Raw genomic sequence first — 18,927 nt, 5'->3', positions numbered from 1 at the left:
CACAGCTCTTGAGCGCTAGTCCATCTTTAATTCCGTCGACACTTTTATCAAATGACGGTGATGCTCCGACAACGCCCTTTTCACAGTAGTTCTTTCTCAAAATGATTTGAAGACCTAGATAAGTTTACACGTCCTTGTAAACTGCTTGGACTCATTTTATTCTCTCTGTATCTGAAGTAACAATATAGGTTCCTCAACGCTAGGACCGGTGGAATGGGCGGAACTGTTCATTCCAAAAAAAAAAAAAAAAAAATGGAAGCAGAAAAATTGGTAAGAAAGGCAACACTAGATTCATGTTTAAAATAGGAGCGTTTAATCATGAAGTAGCAATACATACAATAGTTTCAAGTAATCAAGATAAAATGTGATAAAAGGAAAATTAAATGACAACTGAAGAGTATCCTTTTTGGATTAAAATAATGCTACTCACTTCAAGACAAAGTTAGACTCCCTCAAAAGGGTTAATCCACAAAAATCCAGATGAAAAGGGTTACAATCCTCAAATACCCTGAAAGCAAAATGGTCCTTTTTAGGGTTAATAGCCGAGTGGTCAGTTCACCTCAGTCCACGACAATCGAATTCTACTACGGTTTGGAATGAGGATAAATAGGCTGCTGACTTGGCCCTCTTTTTTTTATTTAACTGTCGATATTGAAAAACGTCAGAGTGAATCCAATAGATGACAAAAATATTTCCATCTCCCTTGCACCTTGCACAAAATGCAAGAAGGAATCAGGCATCTTCTGTCAAAGCAGTTGCACGACCTGCTCGATCTTGGAAGGAGTATACAAGAGCAAAAAAAAAGCTCAAGAGCAAAAGAGTCCCAAATGATCGAAGCACATGCATTTATAACATTTCAGTGGAACTTTCCAGAGAAGGCCAGTAAAAATTATGTAGTTCATGTAGTTCCTCTTAATATGCGGAACTTGTACAAGCCATCTTCTTCTTTCTTTCTTTTCTCTTTCCTGTCAGCTTATACATGTTTTACTGACGTTTCCATTTCATGCCTTCTAACCAATACAACACATCTTTTAGCAAGCACATTATTACATTCATCTCTTATGCAATAATGGGTCCTAACATTTGTAAATGCAAAAAAAAAATAAAATAAAATCATATATACGAAAACAACGAGCAGTACTAGGATGACAAAAATACTTTCAAACAAGATTCCATGAATAACAATGGCGACCATGGAGGGTTATCGAGAGGTCTAGAAACTCACACTTGAAGCACAACAGTAAGCAAGGTCAATAATCCGACAAGGCATACCAGCAGTCAGTCCTTCAATACAGGACTAGGCTTGATGGGGAAACGAAGCACAGGTGCACCTGCTGGAGGGAAACGCCCTTCACTCCAGTTAGAGCTGGAATACAATCAAGACACAACATGACAGCTTGTTGTATGATGTCTCAGTCCAAGTCAACTAAGTTTCGAGTGTTTCTTTAGTGACTCAGATTGTTCTTGTTTTGGACTTATGTTTGAGTATTTCTTTTACAGTGTAGAGTTCCCTCACAAGGTGAGTGGTGCCCCTTGAGGGAGGGGCACTGTTGTGACTTTGTTCCTCCTTCATGTTTCAGTTGCTCTGCAGTTGCTAAAGCTGTTTTGTGCTTTGTATCTTTATTCTGTCATATAGGCATGATGTCTTCCAGTATATGAACTTGGATTACTATTAGTGGCATGCAACTTGTCAGTACGTCGAGCTTTCTGCCAGCTCCCTTCCATGTCCTCTGCATCCAGCCCTGCTCTCTGTAATTACATAATATTTCCATGTCGATAAAGACTTTTACTTCGCAACTTCCGTGTCATGTCTGCCGCTGGGTCCTAATTCCGCTCCTCACGTGGCATTACATATTCATTTAAAATACTCGATAATTTGGACTGGGCAAGCATTGCTACTTTTTGTGAAAGTTCTAAATTGCTCTCAATAGCATACTGCTCAAACTGTAATTTATGATGCCAGTCATCAAAAACAGCTAGTCAGTTTTGGGAAACCTCATTCTCGTTTGCCGGTTAACGTTATCTCAGGAGCGGTTGTCTGCAGCTTGTAGATATGCAACCAAAGGAAAAGGGCGGGACAAAAGAACAATTTTTGCATGGTATAGACTCATGTTGTGGACAGTGGCTGTTGATTAAAACGAGAGCAAGGTCAGAATGAACTTCAAATTTCAGAATCATACTGTGCTTTTTGAGTGAGAAGAAATCTATGGATAAGCTAGCGGGGAGGAGTCGGCTGGATGATGGTTTTTACAACTGCAGCTGACAATATACAGGTTCACACAGGTACCAGACCATAAGTACGTTTTCTTAAACTCTTAATGCACATGGCAGCAAAATACCTCTCTCTTACCCCCTCTATCTTAGTCTGCATATTTTTTTTCCCATGCACCATTTACTCATTTACGGAACTGGAACTTGTGTTTCTCAATGATAAGGCGATAAGGCAAGAGACACAGCTGAACCTTTGAAACCCCATTTCCAAAAATAAAATGTAGATTTCCATTCAGATCAATTTCATCACTTTGTGCCCACATCTTGTACCAAAGTCAGCATCGGTTGGAAAGATTCAACATCAAAAAATCATGTTTTTCTCCTGTAATAGTCTGCTGTAGGCACAGGTAGACTGGGTGCATTGCACAAATTGGAACATACCATAAAGAGATCCATCCATCCATCCATTTTCCGAACCGCTTGATCCTCACTAGGGTCGCGGGGGGTGCTGGAGCCTATCCCAGGCATGTCCGGGCAGTAGGCGGGGGACACCCATGAATCAGTTGCCAGCCAATCGCAGGGCACACAGAGACGAACAACCATCCACGCCCACACTCACACCTAGGGACAATTTAGAGCGTCCAATCAGCCTGACATGCATGTTTTTGGAATGTGGGAGGAAACCGGAGCTACCATAAAGAGAAGCTTCTAAATTCCTTCCTGGCATTTAAAATTTATGAATTTTGTCCCTTGGCTCCAGGAGAAGTTATGGAACAGGATCAAACTTTCTCAGCATGACACTGGCGTCGGGTGGAATCCTTGTACCTCCAACATAATCACTTTTCAGGAGACCAAAAAATGGCACACACGCACGCACACACACACACACACACACACACACACACACACACACACACACACACACACACACGCGCGCACATACACAAACGTGAAAAAAAAATAGGAAATTTATATGAACATTTTGTGGGCTTATTGTGGCACAGGTTTTGAACCAATGCCATCGAAACGTGATTTGACATGGACGTTTCTAAACATGTTAAATGGGATGAGATCTCTCTCTCTCCCTCTCTGTACATATATATATATATATATACTGTATATCTACACACACACACACACATAATTATAATAATAATAATAATAGATTTTATTTATAAGCGCCTTTCAAGACACCCAAGGACACTTTACAATAACAAAAAACACAAAACAATACGGGTTGAGCAGCGGCAGCCAAAACGCGCCAGCGTTCACTCAACCCGAAAGTCAGAAAGAAACAAGGGAGGGAGAGGGGGAGAAAAAAAACCCCACGCTCGAACTACCCTCATTTGAGGATAATTTGAGTGAGGCAAAAAACTCCTGCACAAGCATATGACAGTTACAACAGGTCACAAGACGTAAATAATTCGCGCATTAGTCAAGAAACGGCATCGCGAACAGATTTGAAATAGCCCGTAGTGTCTGCCCAAGTCTTTACGCGGAGATGGGTAAGCAGAATTGTTCTCTAGTTTTTGTTTGCGATGTGGAATGCTGCTGATCTCCAACAACGTATGCACGCGCCCTCTGGCATTCGGTCATCGGCACGGTATTCTGATTCAATGACTTTTTCATTTGAAGCGCGTGCTTCACCACTTGTTCAAACAACTTGAAAGTGTTCTTCACAGCAGCCGGAGCAGGTCGATTACAGACAAAAAAGGGAAGCGGAGTGCAAGAAAGCCTGAAATTCGGAACAGGCAATAGAAGCGTTTGAAATCCGAGACGAGATTCGCTAACAGTTCTTTGACACTCTCAGAGCCGGTACACACATACGCATTTCTCTTCCCGCTTTGACAGCAAATAGAATGTACTGGCTTGTGCACGTCCCAGCACCACGTCTATCCTTCTTCTGCAGTGATGTATGCTGTTCACTGCTAAAGGACTTGTGCTGTCCACGGAAATACAAAATTGGAATCAGATTGGATGTACACATGTACGGTACACATCACATGTATTTCCTACATACTTCATATTCTAGAAATTGTTTTTCCTAATTTCAAAATCAACGAAGACATGCCATTTGACCAGTGGTTCTTAACTTGGTTTCGATCGAACCCCAGGGGTTCGGTGAATCGGGTCTCAGGGGTTCGACGGAGCCTCTGCCATGGAGGTTAAGACATACCCGACTCAACATGTCAATTAGTTATGACTAATTGACTATGACTGTCGTGATAGTACGTCGTAAAATTTTTAAAACGTATGTCTTGAAATTGTATTTACTTTTTTTCTTTAAAAAGTCATATTTTAGTTTTTCACTAATGAAGGGTTCGATGAATGTGCATATGAACTGGTTGGGTTCGTTACCTCTAACAAGGTTAAGAACCGCTGCATTAGACTATTAATTTATTGGGGTTCCCGATGAGGCAACCGGATACATCTTCTCAGACAATGAAGAAGGCATCAGTCTTTCTCATTAACAGTCCGCAAGCAGCTGTGGATGCGCTCGACTGGATTCAGGTCTGAGGAAAGGGCAAGCTAATCAATAGTTGCAATGCTTTAACGTGGCTGCATCCACATCGATTTTTAACATGTTTTTGACTAATTTGTTTTCATTTGAAAGAACCTGCACATCATTGAAAAACATGATCTTGTGTTTACTTACTGCTGTTATTAGGCCACATTCTCCTGCGTCTTGTGAATGCTCTTAAGGGACCAAACAGGGGAAAGTCTGAAATGCAAGGTCTGGGCTGTAAAGGGGGATGAGGGAGCCGATCCCATCCCAGCTCGTTGATGGCCTGCACCGTTTGGGCTGCTGTGTGAGGCCTTGCGTGATGATGCAAGGTGACTCCTTCTTACCGATGACCCCCTGCGTTTGTTCTTTATTTGTTTCTTGACCTGCTTTAGTAGTTGTGCGCGAAGTCTGAAAGTGACGATGAAGTCAAAAGTGTTGTGAGCAATTGGCTGAGACATCAGTCCAAAGATTTTTACGCTGCGGGAATATGGAAGCTTCTGCATGGATGGGAAAGTGTGTGACAGTGCTGGGAGACAACATTGAAAAAAAACAGTAAGCTATTTGAATTAGAAGTCCTTATACAGAAAAAAAAAAATCACCTTATTTATTGAATTACCGTATCGTACTCATGAAGGTAATCGACGGGATGCGGGGTCGTGGGGGGGTTGATGTACAGTATATGCTCTATGCAGCCAGGTACTATGTGTACCAGTCAGCGGACCGGTGGTTGGGGATCACTCCTCCACCTGAAAAAGGTCTTTGGGCTACACCAAAAGACTACCGACCAGAGACAAGGACACATACTGCACCTGTATGCAGAAAGCAAGCTAAAAATCACTCTGAGCAAATGTGAGGAGGGAAAATTGCCTCAGAAACCACGTACAAGATTTCTTAATCGGGGTTGTTTTGTAAATTCCTTCTCCTTTCAACCGGTGTCTATCCCATTTGCACAATGGAAGGTCAAATTCATTCGCAAAAGTCATTGCTTCCTAAATGGATGGATTATTATCCCAGAAACTGGACTGATTTGCAGTTAAACTGTGATGATTCCCGGTATATGTTTGTTTTATTATTTTTTTATAGCTCTGTGTCTAGCACTAAAATGCAGAGCTGGGCTGCACTGGATACACTCTGTATGATCCAGCCATCCATATTCTGATCCTCTTATCCTCACCAGGGTCGCAAGCGTGCTAGAGCCTCTCCCACCCGTCTTCGCGCAGTAGGCGGGGTACACCCTGAACCGGTTTGCCAGCCAATCGAAACATTCGCGCTCACACTCACACCTCGGGACCATTTTGAGTGTTCCATTAACCCGCCATGCATGTTTTTGAAATGTGGGAGGAAACCAGAGTACCTGGAAAAAACCCACGCAGGCACGGGAAAAAACATGCAAACTCCAATCGAACCCTGCACCTCTGCATTGTGAGGCCGGCGCGCTTACCAGTTGGCCACGTGCCGCTTTATGTAATATATTTTAAAAAAAACAAAACAAAAAAAACCCCAAACAGCTGATCACTTTGAACTGTACATTTATTTCCAAAAGGCTGCATATATATTTTCAAATTGTACTATACAGAAAACATCCAAAATGTCCATAACTGTTGATCCAATACACCACAAAGCTGCCCAGGCATGACCAAACCTTGGACGTTCAGCACTAGAAAAGCTCTGTATTCTTTTCAACATGATAATTTAAATACGTTTAAACTAAGACCTTTAATCGTTTATCAATGTGATTATTTTTCTCATCCGCGTCTGTAACATTCGCCATTTACAGTAGTTAAACAAGGCACGAGAATAGTGATATGAAGCCAAAGGCCATGCGTGCAGCACAATAACGGCATGAGGACCGATTTAGGTCAAAGGAAATCATTTGTACAACTTCAAACTTTAGCCGCTGAAGCCAGTTCGTGTTCGACGAAAGCATTATAAGTGGTGAAAACAAACGTATACTGTATATGTGCACGTCTGACATCACATTCTGAAAAACACAGACAGTTAGCATACAGTGTCTGAAAAACAACCCAAATGAATGTGAATTCTGATTAAACACAGGCAGGATGCTCTCAGTGCAACATGAGCTTTTCATTTTGGCAAATAAAATCGAGCCTCCGTCACAGTTAAAGAGATGAACCAAAGAATTCACATCATTTACCTGCCGGTAAAAAGTGATGTTCGTAATTTTTTTATTTGGGCTGGAAATGCATGTGGATGCAAATGACAATCTTGTACATTTATGTTGTTTCTTCCGGTAAAGTCGTTCAGTCACAAGGCAATTTAGTCACACCATGATAAACCACTGACATACTCAACAATAATAATCTGTCATGTTCAAAGGAGCCAACAGAATGTCAATCAATGCATTTCATGTGTTTAAATCGCATCTATGCACAGAATAAACTGAATGTGTTACACGTTGAAGATCATTTTCTTACTATGGTTTGCAAATATTTCATAGATCGGATTTATATATTTTAAAAAAACACACTGATGTATCTTACAACAAACTACGTAATTGTTATAGCGCCCCCACAAAGAGTTGTAGCTCACTTCTTTGTCTATTGAGAGCAAAAAAAACCCCCAAAACACTCTGACAAACAAACAAACAATTGCCTCAAAAGTTCACTTGTGTTAGACGTTGTTGTGGCTGCATCTTTGTTGATATCCATGACACTTTTCCAAGATGAATAATAGAATTCCAATTACTCCACAATAGTGCTTTCCTTGATCCGAATAAGTCTCTACTGGCTATTTCCCAGAGAGAGCTCCGTTTGACAAATCATAAGGCGTACATCTGAATGGCTGCTCCAAAATTTTCAAGCGCATCACAATGAATTATGTAGCAAAGCTGTTTTGACAGCCATTAACATAGGCTGTAATTCCTGATTGCCTGAATGAATAACACCGATGGACCAGGTGTTACATGGGAGCGTGCGGCCCCTTCACGCAACTCCATTCATCAGTGACTATGCTTGCACATGGCCACAAGGACTGTGATAGTTATATTCCTGACGTGTTGTTGCAAAGGGAATTTAATGTACAGTATACCAAACACGTTGATTACAGCACACCTCTTTTACTCCGCAGCAGCAACATTGCATTTATATTCATCTAAGGCAGTAATCATGCAATTTAGACGTATCCAAATTATTTTACCAGTCAGAAAGTAGATAATTTCATGTCTTGGAAAGATATAGGGCAGATCGGGGACAGTTGGAACACTTGCAATTGCTCCAATTAGGAACAAATCACCTTAGTTTCGTCCGTAATCTGCACGCGGGAACATAGCATGAGAAAGCAGAAACAGAGAAAATTGTGAGAGAAAATGGAATTTTGAGCGTAAATAGTAGTGGTAAAACACAATTGGATGTGTGTGTGTGTGTGTGTATATGTATATATATATATATATATATATATATATATATATATATATATATATATATACTGTATATCCATCCATCCAAGCTAGAATTCATGGAACACATCAAATGAAACTAGAGAAACATTAGCCCATGCTAGTGAAACACTCGTTTCTCCTACACAATGGACCTTATGCAGAAAATATTTGTGAGGATTTTTTTTTTTTTTTTGTTTGAAAAAATAGTTTGGAGGCTCCAGAACAGTTTTCAACTCAGAGGCATGACACTTAATTTGTAAGTGCGCGTTGACTGTAGACTGTTGACTTAATGACATCACCACAGCTCGTTTCTGACTGGTCAAACTCAGAGCGTTACAATTACAGTCTACCCGAGAGCAGAAGATGAGTTCTGAAAAGGTAAAATGGGAAAAGACGCTCACCTTGCAAAAAGTTGATTGCAGCTCGTGCACAGTGACACCTTGTATTGTTCAATTTTATTCTCATCAAGATTCATATGTTCATGCATTTTAAGTTGTAGCTTCTGCAGAACCAAAGCAATTTTGTTTCAATGTTTTTGAACAAAACATGGTCTTCATTTCATCATGTTACATTTCACCCCAAGGTATGTTACGACTGACCCGGACCCTGGGGCCAATTGTAACATTTCACTCATTGTATTTGAGACTACATTATGCGTTTTGTGTTTGCTGTACCATTTTTTTAAATCGACACTTGAAGCTGCGTAGTTTGCAGAGCAGTGTAAACACCCTAGATCAAAGCAGTTCAAAGTTAGAGACACAAAAGGTTACAATTGTCCCCAGTCTCCTCTACTCATCTTTTTTTTTTTTTTGCTGCAGTCAGAGTTCATTGTGATCATAAACTTTTTTTTAGTGAATTTAGTCTGTCAAATATAAAAACATGAAAAAAAATCACAAAAAAGAGAAACTAACATTAGAACAACAAATAGTTTATTGTTTAGATTTTGGCTTTTGTATCATGCGAGTCAGTCATTGTTCTCAAAGTCTTCGTGGTGTCGAAATACATTGGGAATATATGTGACTTCCGGTTTCAGAAACATGCTGCCACCCCGGTAAAACAGGGTGGCAGGATGAATTTCATTTGGTGTGCTCATGTGAAGTCATCATGACAGCTCTTAATGGTGTAATTAGTTGATAAGCCGCAGTCATGCACCCCCGACAGCTCTCGGAAATTAACTCCTATTTCTGACACTGGAAAAATAAAAAAGTTATATCAGATGTAAAAATGCGGTATGAAATCACTCTACCACTGGACAGTGACCATGTCAGGTCGTCACACGCTGACCACGCTGCCTGCCGTAGGACAGATGATATATAAAGTAGGCCTATATTATTATTTTATCATTTCACATATATTATATTCAAAGTGGGGCGGCCCGGTAGTCCAGTGGTTAGCACGCCGACTTCACAGTGCAGAGGTACCGGGTTCAATTCCAGCTCCGGCCTCCCTGTGTGGAGTTTGCATGTTCTCCCCGGGCCTGCGTGGGTTTTCTCCGGGTACTCCGGTTTCCTCCCACATTCCAAAAACATGCATGGCAGGCTGATTGAACTCTCTAAAATTGTCCCTGGGTGTGAATGTGAGCGTGGATGGTTGTTTGTCTCTGTGTGCCCTGCGATTGGCTGGCAACCGATTCAGGGTGCCCCCCGCCTACTGCCCGAAGACAGCTGGGATAGGCTCCAGCACCCCCCGCGACCCTAGTGAGGATTAAGCGGTTCGGAAAATGGATGGATGGATATATTCAAAGTCTGAAAATAGAACTCGATCTTCAGGACAGTTGAAAGAGATGAATATGGTTCAGTACTTGGAATTCTCACAAATACAACATTTACGCAATATATGACAATAATATCCCCCAGGAGATGGTGGAGTTTTCCTTTGTTCTCATTGCCGATTCAGAAATCACTTGACACACACAATATCTTCCTCAGCCACCAATCCACTAGGATGGAATACAATCAAAGAAAATTCCGTTGTCAACAAAAGGATAACATGAAGAAGCTGATGAGCAGTCTGTCATTAGACAGGCTAATAGCAGAAAAAGTACAGTCGTCGTGGAAACCAGAACAAGCCAAGCCTAAACTCTTCTTGTTCAGACAGATCATGGTTTCTACATCACCTCGCATCCCACCGACATCGACACCGTCATCTGTACTCTGTGAGCTTGAGGTTCTGCCCTCCACCTGGAGATTGAGACGCTGAGTCTTCAAGCCGTATGATTTGGAATCGTGCACGTTCATCTCAGACTGCACGGTTGTATTTGATTCGAGTCAGTTGCCTCCTCATCCTGATCCTTGGGGGAACCTTTGGGGTGGATCTTGCCAATTTCTTCAAGGGCACTGGCAAGAGAGTCAAGGTCAGCCGTGTCCTGGTGGCGGGCCTCCCATAGGCACAGGATGATGGCCGAGGGACTCTGCTGCTTTGCAAAATAGCCAAGGTTTCTGTTGAGGTGCAGGAAAAAGGAAAATGAATAGAAAAGAATCATAAACACGGGGGACATTAGCTATGGACAAGCATTTTGGCGATACCTAGTCATTACATTCACTGAAATTGGAAATGGAAAAGAAATGGTCTCTGGTATTCTGCTCTAACAATATCTCATGCTTTTCCCATTTGGGGCAAATAATGTAGTTACATTACAAAGAGCTTACAGTACAGCATCGGTACCTTTGTTCAGACGCAACAGAATATGTGACGGTGGTAAATATTTCATCAAGCCATCCATTTTCTGATCCGCTTATCCTCACAAAGGTCGCGAGGCGTACTGGAGCCAATCCCACCTGTGTTCGGGCAGTCTGTGAGGAACACCCTGAACTGGTTGCCAGCCAATCGCAGGGCACACAGAGACAAACAACCATCCACGCTCACACTCACACCTAGGGACAATTTTGAGTGTTCCATTAACCTGCCATGCATGTTTTTGGAGTGTGGGAGGAAACCGGAGTACGCAGAGAAAACCCATGCAGGCACGGGCAGAACATATAAACTCCACAAAGGAAGGCCGGAGACCTCTGCACTGTGAGGTCGACGCGCTAACCCAGGGGTGGGCAAACCTTTTGGCTCAGGGGCCGCATTGACTTTTAAAATTTGACAGAAGGCAGCACGAGCTATGGTACATTAAAAAAAAAAAATGCATTTGTTGACAGTCCATATCAAACATCAACAGAACAAAAGCATGAAAGTACGGTATTAATATCCTTTTTTTAAATGACAAAAGTGTTGTTGATGACCTATTTTAGCCTGTGCATCACTGCAGATGGGTTGTGATCAGACCAGTAGAAGTAGAGCGATACAGAGGTACTAGGTGGTCGAAAAGATTGCCCCCCCCCCCCCCCCCCCGTGTTCTGCAACTTCAAATCAATGCGCCACCTGGCGGTGAAATGCCTGTCATTACAAGTCCAATTGAAATGAATGCAATCATTCACATCGAACCTTAATTGTGGACCAACCTTCGGCGGGCCGGATTAAAAAGATTCGGATTCGGCCCACGGGCCGTAGTTTGCCCACCACTGCGCTAACCAGTCGACCACCGGCGCGCCACTATTTCAGTCATCACATTTATCATTATTATTCGTGGTAAGTCGTTTGATGGAGAGTCATGGAAAAGTAACTGTAATGGCTTCCTGACATGTTTGTTTTAATTTTTTGCTTGCTCTGCAGCGACTTGGTAACGAACGTGGTACTCCTCCTCTGCTCTCGGAACTGGCTGACGAGCCACACAAATCATTCTTCTCCTATTCAGAGCTATACTATGTATAGCGGTACCCAGAATAATAGCAGTGTGCTTGAAAAATAATAATTGGGTCAAGCTGAAAATCCAGATCACGTTTTTTTTTGTGTTTTTTTTGTCCACATTAGTAGACGCATTATGAAGACGGCACATTTGATTCCAAATCAAAACTCAAGGGCATTGCGGATTTGATTCATCAAGTTCACAAATATTAGAACTTGATTGACTCCAAGCAAAACACATTGAAGCTCAGTTCGCCAAAAATGTAGTCAGACAACTCACCATGAGTTCAGCAATTCACAGGAAAGCAAAGCACTCTATTCACAACTTATGATTGCAGTAAGAAAACGTTTAATATTCTTTTCTCCATTTCTATCTGCGTATACTAATCTCCACTTTTTATGAAATCACATAGTTGTTCATATTTCCGTCTGTTTCTTCATTTGGAAAATATTGTGCAGTCGCCCGAATGCATTTGCGTGGATGGATATAATGACTATAAGAATCTTCACAAAATTTGAAAGCCAAACCAAAGAAATCAAAACTTGCCGATTATTAAGAACACAGTGCAAGTGTTACGCCTGGGCAAGATGACCCTCCTTCGCCAGCTTTCCGCTTGGTCGTACTTTAACACATTGACACGTTCTTGAGCCTTTGCGAGCCATTTAATTTATTCTGGTTTACTCGACTGTTATGCCACCACCACCCTGGGAGGATTTTGTTTGCTCACATTACTCAGTCGTTAAAAAAACTTCTCTTAATTTTCTTTGTGACCCGATTCTGCCACTTTCTCGGGTCCTCAATATAACGGCTACTCTTCTCTGGCTGCTGTGTAGTGCAGATAGAGCGTACGTAGACAGATGACATGTGTTTTTCTGCTCTGCCTGTCATGGCTAAATTATGTTGCGGGCAAAACTGATTGCATCAGCATACGCCCTCGTTTACATGGTGCAGGGATTACTGATATTCTGTCAATGAAACACGGATCACAGATCAAGGATACCAAATAGTAATGTCAAAAATCAGCATTTCTATTATGTATGTTATGAGGTCCCAAATGAGTGCACTTAAATGCTCAGTTAAAAAAACAAAAAACAAAACAAACACACCATGAGACACTTAGTAGTCGGACTCGCACTTAACCTTATTTTATGGTTTGTGGTGTTTCAGATTGCCTTGGCCAATGTCGTATTGGGCTCTGATGTTGCTGGAGAGTTAATTGATGTCGTTAACGTCAGCCTATCTTTGCAGCGTCCTGCTAACCGCTCTTGTGTGGTTGAATCATAAAAAAAAGGGCCTTGTGCCAATCCTTAGTTGGTGCTCAGCTGTTTTATTTCTTGCAGAGGAAGCATTGTTTTACTCGGTGAATATTAATGCTTTTTCTTTGATCTAAAACGTCCATCTCGATCTTTGATGCTGTACCTTTTTAACAGCTAGCTGGTTGCGCTGACTGAATTTGAAGCAATTTAGTGTACTGTACTCAAGGACATAGTGCTTTTCAAATATTTTGAGAGAACCCACATTGCAGCAGGGAAAGGATGCAAACTCCACAGAGAAATGTTTAAAATCCAGATTCAAGGCCATTTCTTTCGTAGAGACGGGCAAATATTGCGGAACACCTTCCATCCATTCATTAATCATTTGGCACTCGCTAATGAACAGACTTTTCGTTCCAGTCGCTTTCACACAGATGAAAAACCACAAACGTATCTCAGCAGAAAAGGGGAGACGTTGTTCAGTGCCTTGGCTCAGGGAAAGAATCACCATTTCTGTAGCAAATGACTCATAATATCCACAACCAGCAGCTCTTGGACCTGTGACCCTCCTGTCCCCAAAACAAGTCCTTACAAATGACGGCTTTTAAAAATCATTTGCGATTGAATTCCTCAGGTGTTCACTCTCCAAACACATTATTTCCCAACCTGTACTGCGCCAAGGGCACCCATTTTATATGAAAAAAAGCTACGGTACACCGCCAAACAAAAATGTCACTAAAGTATGAATACCTAAATCATGATATCTTGTCTCAATTTAGTAACTAATTGACGAATTAAGTGAGAAATAAGGGTCTGTTTAAATTAACACAAAACTGACATGAATATATAGTGGTCGACTGGTTAGTGCTTCGGCCTCACAGTGCAGGGGTGCAGGGTTCAATTCCGGCTCTGGCCTTCCTGTGTGGAGTTTGCATGTTCTCAGCATACATGCGTGGGTTTTCTCCGGTTTCCTCCCACATTCCAAAAACATGCATGGCAGGCTAATGGAGCACTCTAAATTGTCCCTCAGTCTGATGGTGTGTGGGAATTGCTGTTTGTCTTCTGTGTGCCCCGATATCGGCTGGCAACCAGTTCAGGGTGTACCCCATATACTGCCCAAAGACAGCTGGGATGGGCTCCAGCACGCCCGTGGCACGCATGAAGATAAGCAGCTTGGCTAATGGATGGATGGATATTGAGGAAGTCCTACTGATCGACTGATAGAGATCCTCCCCTCCCTATCTTTTCATACTGGATGTCACTAAAGATGAGTACGTGTATTTAGACTAGTTTCTCAAAATCAATAACAGTCCATCCATCCATTATGTGATCCACTTGTCCTCACAAGCTAATCGCAGAGCACACAAAGACGAACAACCATTTGCACTCACAATCACACCAAGGGGCATTTTGGGTGTTCCATGAACCTGCCACGCATGTTTTTGGAATGTGGGAGGTAACTTAAGTACCCAGAGAAAGCCCACGCAGGGAGAGCATGCAAACTCCACACAGGGAGGCCGGAGCCGGAATCGAAGCCTGCACCTCTGCACTGTAAGGCGGACGTGCTAACCAGTCGCCCACCGGGCCGCCTATTTACAGTCTAATTGTGGATCATTGAAATTACTAGAGTACTGCAGTATTAGTACTACTACTCCTTTTACTAGTAACACTATACTTCGATGCATTGAATATTAATTCACATTGTTGCTGTCGGGCGGCCCGGTAGTCCAGTGGTTAGCACGTCTGCTTCACAGTGCAGAGGTACCGGGTTCGATTCCAGCTCCGGCCTCCCTGTGTGGAGTTTGCATGTTCTCCCCGGGCCTGCGTGGGTTTTCTCCGGGTGCTCCGGTTTCCTCCCACATTCCAAAAACAGGCATGGCAGGCTGATTGGATGCTCTAAATTGTCCCTAGGTGTGAGTGTGGGCGTGGATGGTTGTTCGTCTCTGTGTGCCCTGCGATTGGCTGGCAACTGATTCAGGGTGTCCCCCGCCTACTGCCCGGAGACGGCTGGGATAGGCTCCAGCACCCCCCGCGACCCTAGTGAGGATCAAGCGGTTCGGAAAATGGATGGATGGATGGATTGTTGCTGTCCCTTTTTTTGGTCAACCCAGTCTGGTCTGATGGCCGTGGTTGAATACTGATTCTGTTGAAGATTTCTCGCGTTCTGATTCAAGCTTTTCTTTACCAGAAATCGTCAAAAGGTAATTTCTGTGTGTCTTGACTGTATAAGGAATGTGCTCCTAAACCATTTCAATATGAAAGTGCCTTGCGGCTTTTGAGATGCTGAGATCAGGGCGAGGTGGGTTTCCAAACTATAAATTTCAGGGCACCTTGTTCAGCATTGAATGGCTTTTTATGGCTGTGGCTCCATAGGTGTCATCCGTATGCCACAAATGAAATTTGGGGGTGACGAGACTCAGTGATGGTCATGTGTGATGAATGAGAATCCGTCTGAGTTCTTCATGCAGGCTGCTGACCAAATCCACCACAGGTGAAAATGTTAGAAATTCTTTAAAGATGTGACTTGCAGACACGATACAACCATTTTGTCTGAATCATAACTCGAGTGATATGTATTGCTGTGCCCCATTTTAAGGGGACATTTTGGCTCTTTGACTTTCAAAAGAGCACCAAGCATCTGTGACTGGCTGTCAGGTGAAAGCGCTGGATGGACATAACTTCATTTCGAAGGTCAATAAAGTTGATGTCCAGTCCAGGGTGTTCCCCTCCTCTGGTCCAATGTCAGCTGTTGAAGACAAGTAGCACTAAAAATGGCTCACTGGTGTAATTTCTCCGTTGTCTGCGCTTCTGCAGAATCACTTATCAACTGCAAATTCTCACTTTTTTAATTCTCTGTGATGTACATGTTTTAGATGATGTCGTCAGCGGTCTCATCTTTTTTTTCTCGTCGACCTTACAGTGCAGAGGTACCGGGTTCAAGTCCAGCTCCGGCCTCCCTGTGTGGAGTTTGCATGTTCTCCCCGGGCCTGCATGGGTTTTCTCCGGATACTCCGGTTTCCTCCCACATTCCAAAAACTTGCATGATATGCTGATTGAACACTCAAAATTGTCCCTAGGTGTGAGTGTGGATCATCGTTGTTCATTTCTGGGTGCCCTGCGATTGGCTGGCAACCGGTTCAGGGTGTCCCCCGCCTACTGCCCGAAGACAGCTGGGATAGGCTCCAGCACCCCCCCGTGACCCTCGTGAGGATAAGCGGATCGGAAAATGGATGGATGGATGGAAGGGACGCAATTGCATAATGTTTGCTCTTTCAACGCTGCAAGTTGCATGATTACAACAGGATTTTCATTCCCTCATTTCCAAAAGGATTAAACGCGTTGATAATTCCATGCAAACAAACCTTCACGCATAGATAAATCCAACTCAAACAATTTGAAAATATATAAACTTTTATTTAAAGGATAAGTTGTTGATCAAGCCTTCTATTCACCATCAGATTTTTCAGAGCAATTAAGTCTATCAAATTTAATGGATATAATAAACAGCAACAAAACAAACACATTCAACAACATATCCCACAACACCTCAAATATCTGTTGGCAAACATTAGTACTAAATCGAAATAGGAAGTGGCTCCGTATTCATTTAAACACAAATGGTATGCTCCTTTTGAGCAGGCATTACAAAGTGGTTTGCACTGGAAGCCTTCATGAGAATTAAAAAAAAAAATCAAGGAAATGAGGAATAAGGGGAGGAGGAGAAACGCTGCATTGCTTCGATTTCAGAGTGGTCGCCCAAGCTCAGGAGCCTGTTGCCATGCCAATGAATTTGTCATGTCAAGATAATCCAGTGGAGGTCAGTGTTTCACTGCAGCTCATTAAAACTCTCCAAAGAGAATGACAAGCCAAGTTAAACAGGTTGCAGCCTTTGGTCTGATCAAGTGAGATCCAAAGCCACTACCCAGCGCGGAGAAAAAAAATCTTATCGAGATAATTTGGAGCCCCAAAGGACTCGCTCATGAACCACTGAGCGGGAGATTAGAGCCACCGCAATTTAAGAACCCTGCAAAAAAAAATCAAAAAATAATTGAGGAGCCAAGTGACCCTAACAATCGGTGTTGTCTCCATGTGTTACGCGCGTACACACGTGCACGAGCCTACCAGAGCATTCTGTTGTTTTCCATTACACTTGCTTGACATTTCATCAGGCACATGATGTTTGTCCTTGCTTGATATTGTAATTGTAATTTGTAGTGATGTACAACCACACTGAATTATACAGAAAGAACGTCAAGAAAGAACTCATCTCATTTCATTTACATCAAAACTGGATTTTATTATGATGGTGAAATAAGTTTTGATACAGAGTTGATCAGTCCTCTTTTTAGGTGGTATCGATCAGAGATTGTATTAGTTTATGATTTTCCATGAGACCGATGTGATACCACTGTATACCTACTTTTGCACCCCACTAGAGTTTATTTTATTTGGTTTTGACTTCAGTTAGTTTTAATTCATTTACATTTAATTTATTTTTCAAAATGGCTTCGTTTTAATTGAGTCTTGATTAGTTTCTCAATTGTTATTATTATTCATTCATTCATTTTCCGAACCGCTTTTATCCTCACTAGGGTCGCGGGGGGTGCTGGAGCATATCCCAGCTGTCTTCGGGCAGTAGGCGGGGGACACCCTGAACCGGTTGCCAGCCAATCGCAGGGCACACAGAGACGAACAACCATCCACGCTCACATTCACACCTAGGGACCATTTTGAGTGTTCAAACAGCCTGCCATGCATGTCTTTGGAATGTGGGAGGAAACCGGAGTACCCGGAGAAAACCCACGCAGGCCCGGGGAGAACATGCAAACTTCACACAGGGAGGCCGCAGCCGGAATCAAACCCACGACCTCTGCACTGTGAGGTCGACGCGCTAACCACTGGACCACCGGGCCGCCCTTTATTATTATTCTCCTCATAATTATTATTTAATTAACTGTATATTTTCAAATATGGGGTATTTGTCAAGTGCAAGATTTTAAAAAAAAAAGTGTAATAATGGAAACCATGCATTGTGAAGACGGCACCATTAGTTCAGCAATTCGTTGCGAAACCAGAGGAAGAAACTTCCCCATTTTGACACCAGCGCAACCGGGCGCGGGGATTTTCCATCGTTTGTTCTCCTTTTTCTCCCTTTTTGAACTTCTCTAAAAAAAATTCTCAATTCCGCTTTTATGGCGAGTTTCCCCTTTTACATTCCTTACTCAATCTGGATGAACCAAGACGAACCCTGTATTGGATTCCTACGGGGATTTTATCCGATTCAGTGTATTTTTCTGCAATGTGGAGGTCTATTTTTGTGGATTTTTGTAATGAGCCCTTACAAGAACGAGCACAAGCAAAGCCTTCACAAATAGGTAAGGATGCGTGAACCACAAGATAATAGCATTCTCCCATAATGCAGAATACAAATACAAAAATAACTGATAAAGAGAGGATCGCCGATTAAGATCATATTACGACTTTGAATTAGGCAAGGTGAACCTCGGGAGCGTTTCGAGACCTGATCAATCTGAGAAAGGCATCCCGATGATAGACAAAGAATTTTTAACATAATTTACTCAATTATTTTATTATTATGTCAATTTTCTTATCATAAGCACCTCACAATGTGGTGACTTTAACATTGACTTACTAAAACCAAATGGACACAAAAAAACAACTGACTTTATAAATACCCGGTACTATGTACAGCAACAGTCTTTTCCCAGTAATCCTGAAACCTAGTAGAATAACAGTTGACATGGCCACATTAATAGATAACATATTTATAAATAAGATTGATCATAAAATGGAAAGTGGACTTCTCATT

At 42.3% G+C, this 18,927-nt stretch overlaps 1 protein-coding gene and 1 long non-coding RNA gene across 3 annotated transcripts in view; both read right to left on the bottom strand.

Annotated features, from left to right (window-relative positions):
• Nucleotides 1-290: 290 nt before the first annotated feature.
• On the bottom strand, nucleotides 291-2,776 carry LOC147204637 (uncharacterized). Its single transcript, XR_015100933.1, has 2 exons — nucleotides 2,653-2,776; nucleotides 291-1,366 (listed from the first exon to the last, which is right to left on the bottom strand). It is a non-coding gene; the product is annotated as an uncharacterized LOC147204637 (long non-coding RNA).
• A 3,453-nt stretch (nucleotides 2,777-6,229) lies between these two features.
• The window catches only part of unc5db (unc-5 netrin receptor Db), a 206,724-nt gene continuing 194,026 nt past the window's right edge, over nucleotides 6,230-18,927 (bottom strand). For both annotated transcript variants that reach the window (XM_086110673.1, XM_086110672.1), the window contains one exon: nucleotides 6,230-10,552. In XM_086110673.1, coding sequence (XP_085966799.1) covers nucleotides 10,348-10,552 — 205 coding nt within the window. In that variant the 3' untranslated portion in view covers nucleotides 6,230-10,347. The remainder of the gene's footprint in view (nucleotides 10,553-18,927) is intronic.

This window comes from Hippocampus guttulatus, chromosome 5, assembly GCF_054856545.1.
Source record: "Hippocampus guttulatus isolate MCC_2025c chromosome 5, RoL_Hgut_1.0, whole genome shotgun sequence".
Classification (NCBI taxonomy): domain Eukaryota; kingdom Metazoa; phylum Chordata; class Actinopteri; order Syngnathiformes; family Syngnathidae; genus Hippocampus; species Hippocampus guttulatus.
This window is presented reverse-complemented; position numbering and strand designations above follow the sequence as displayed.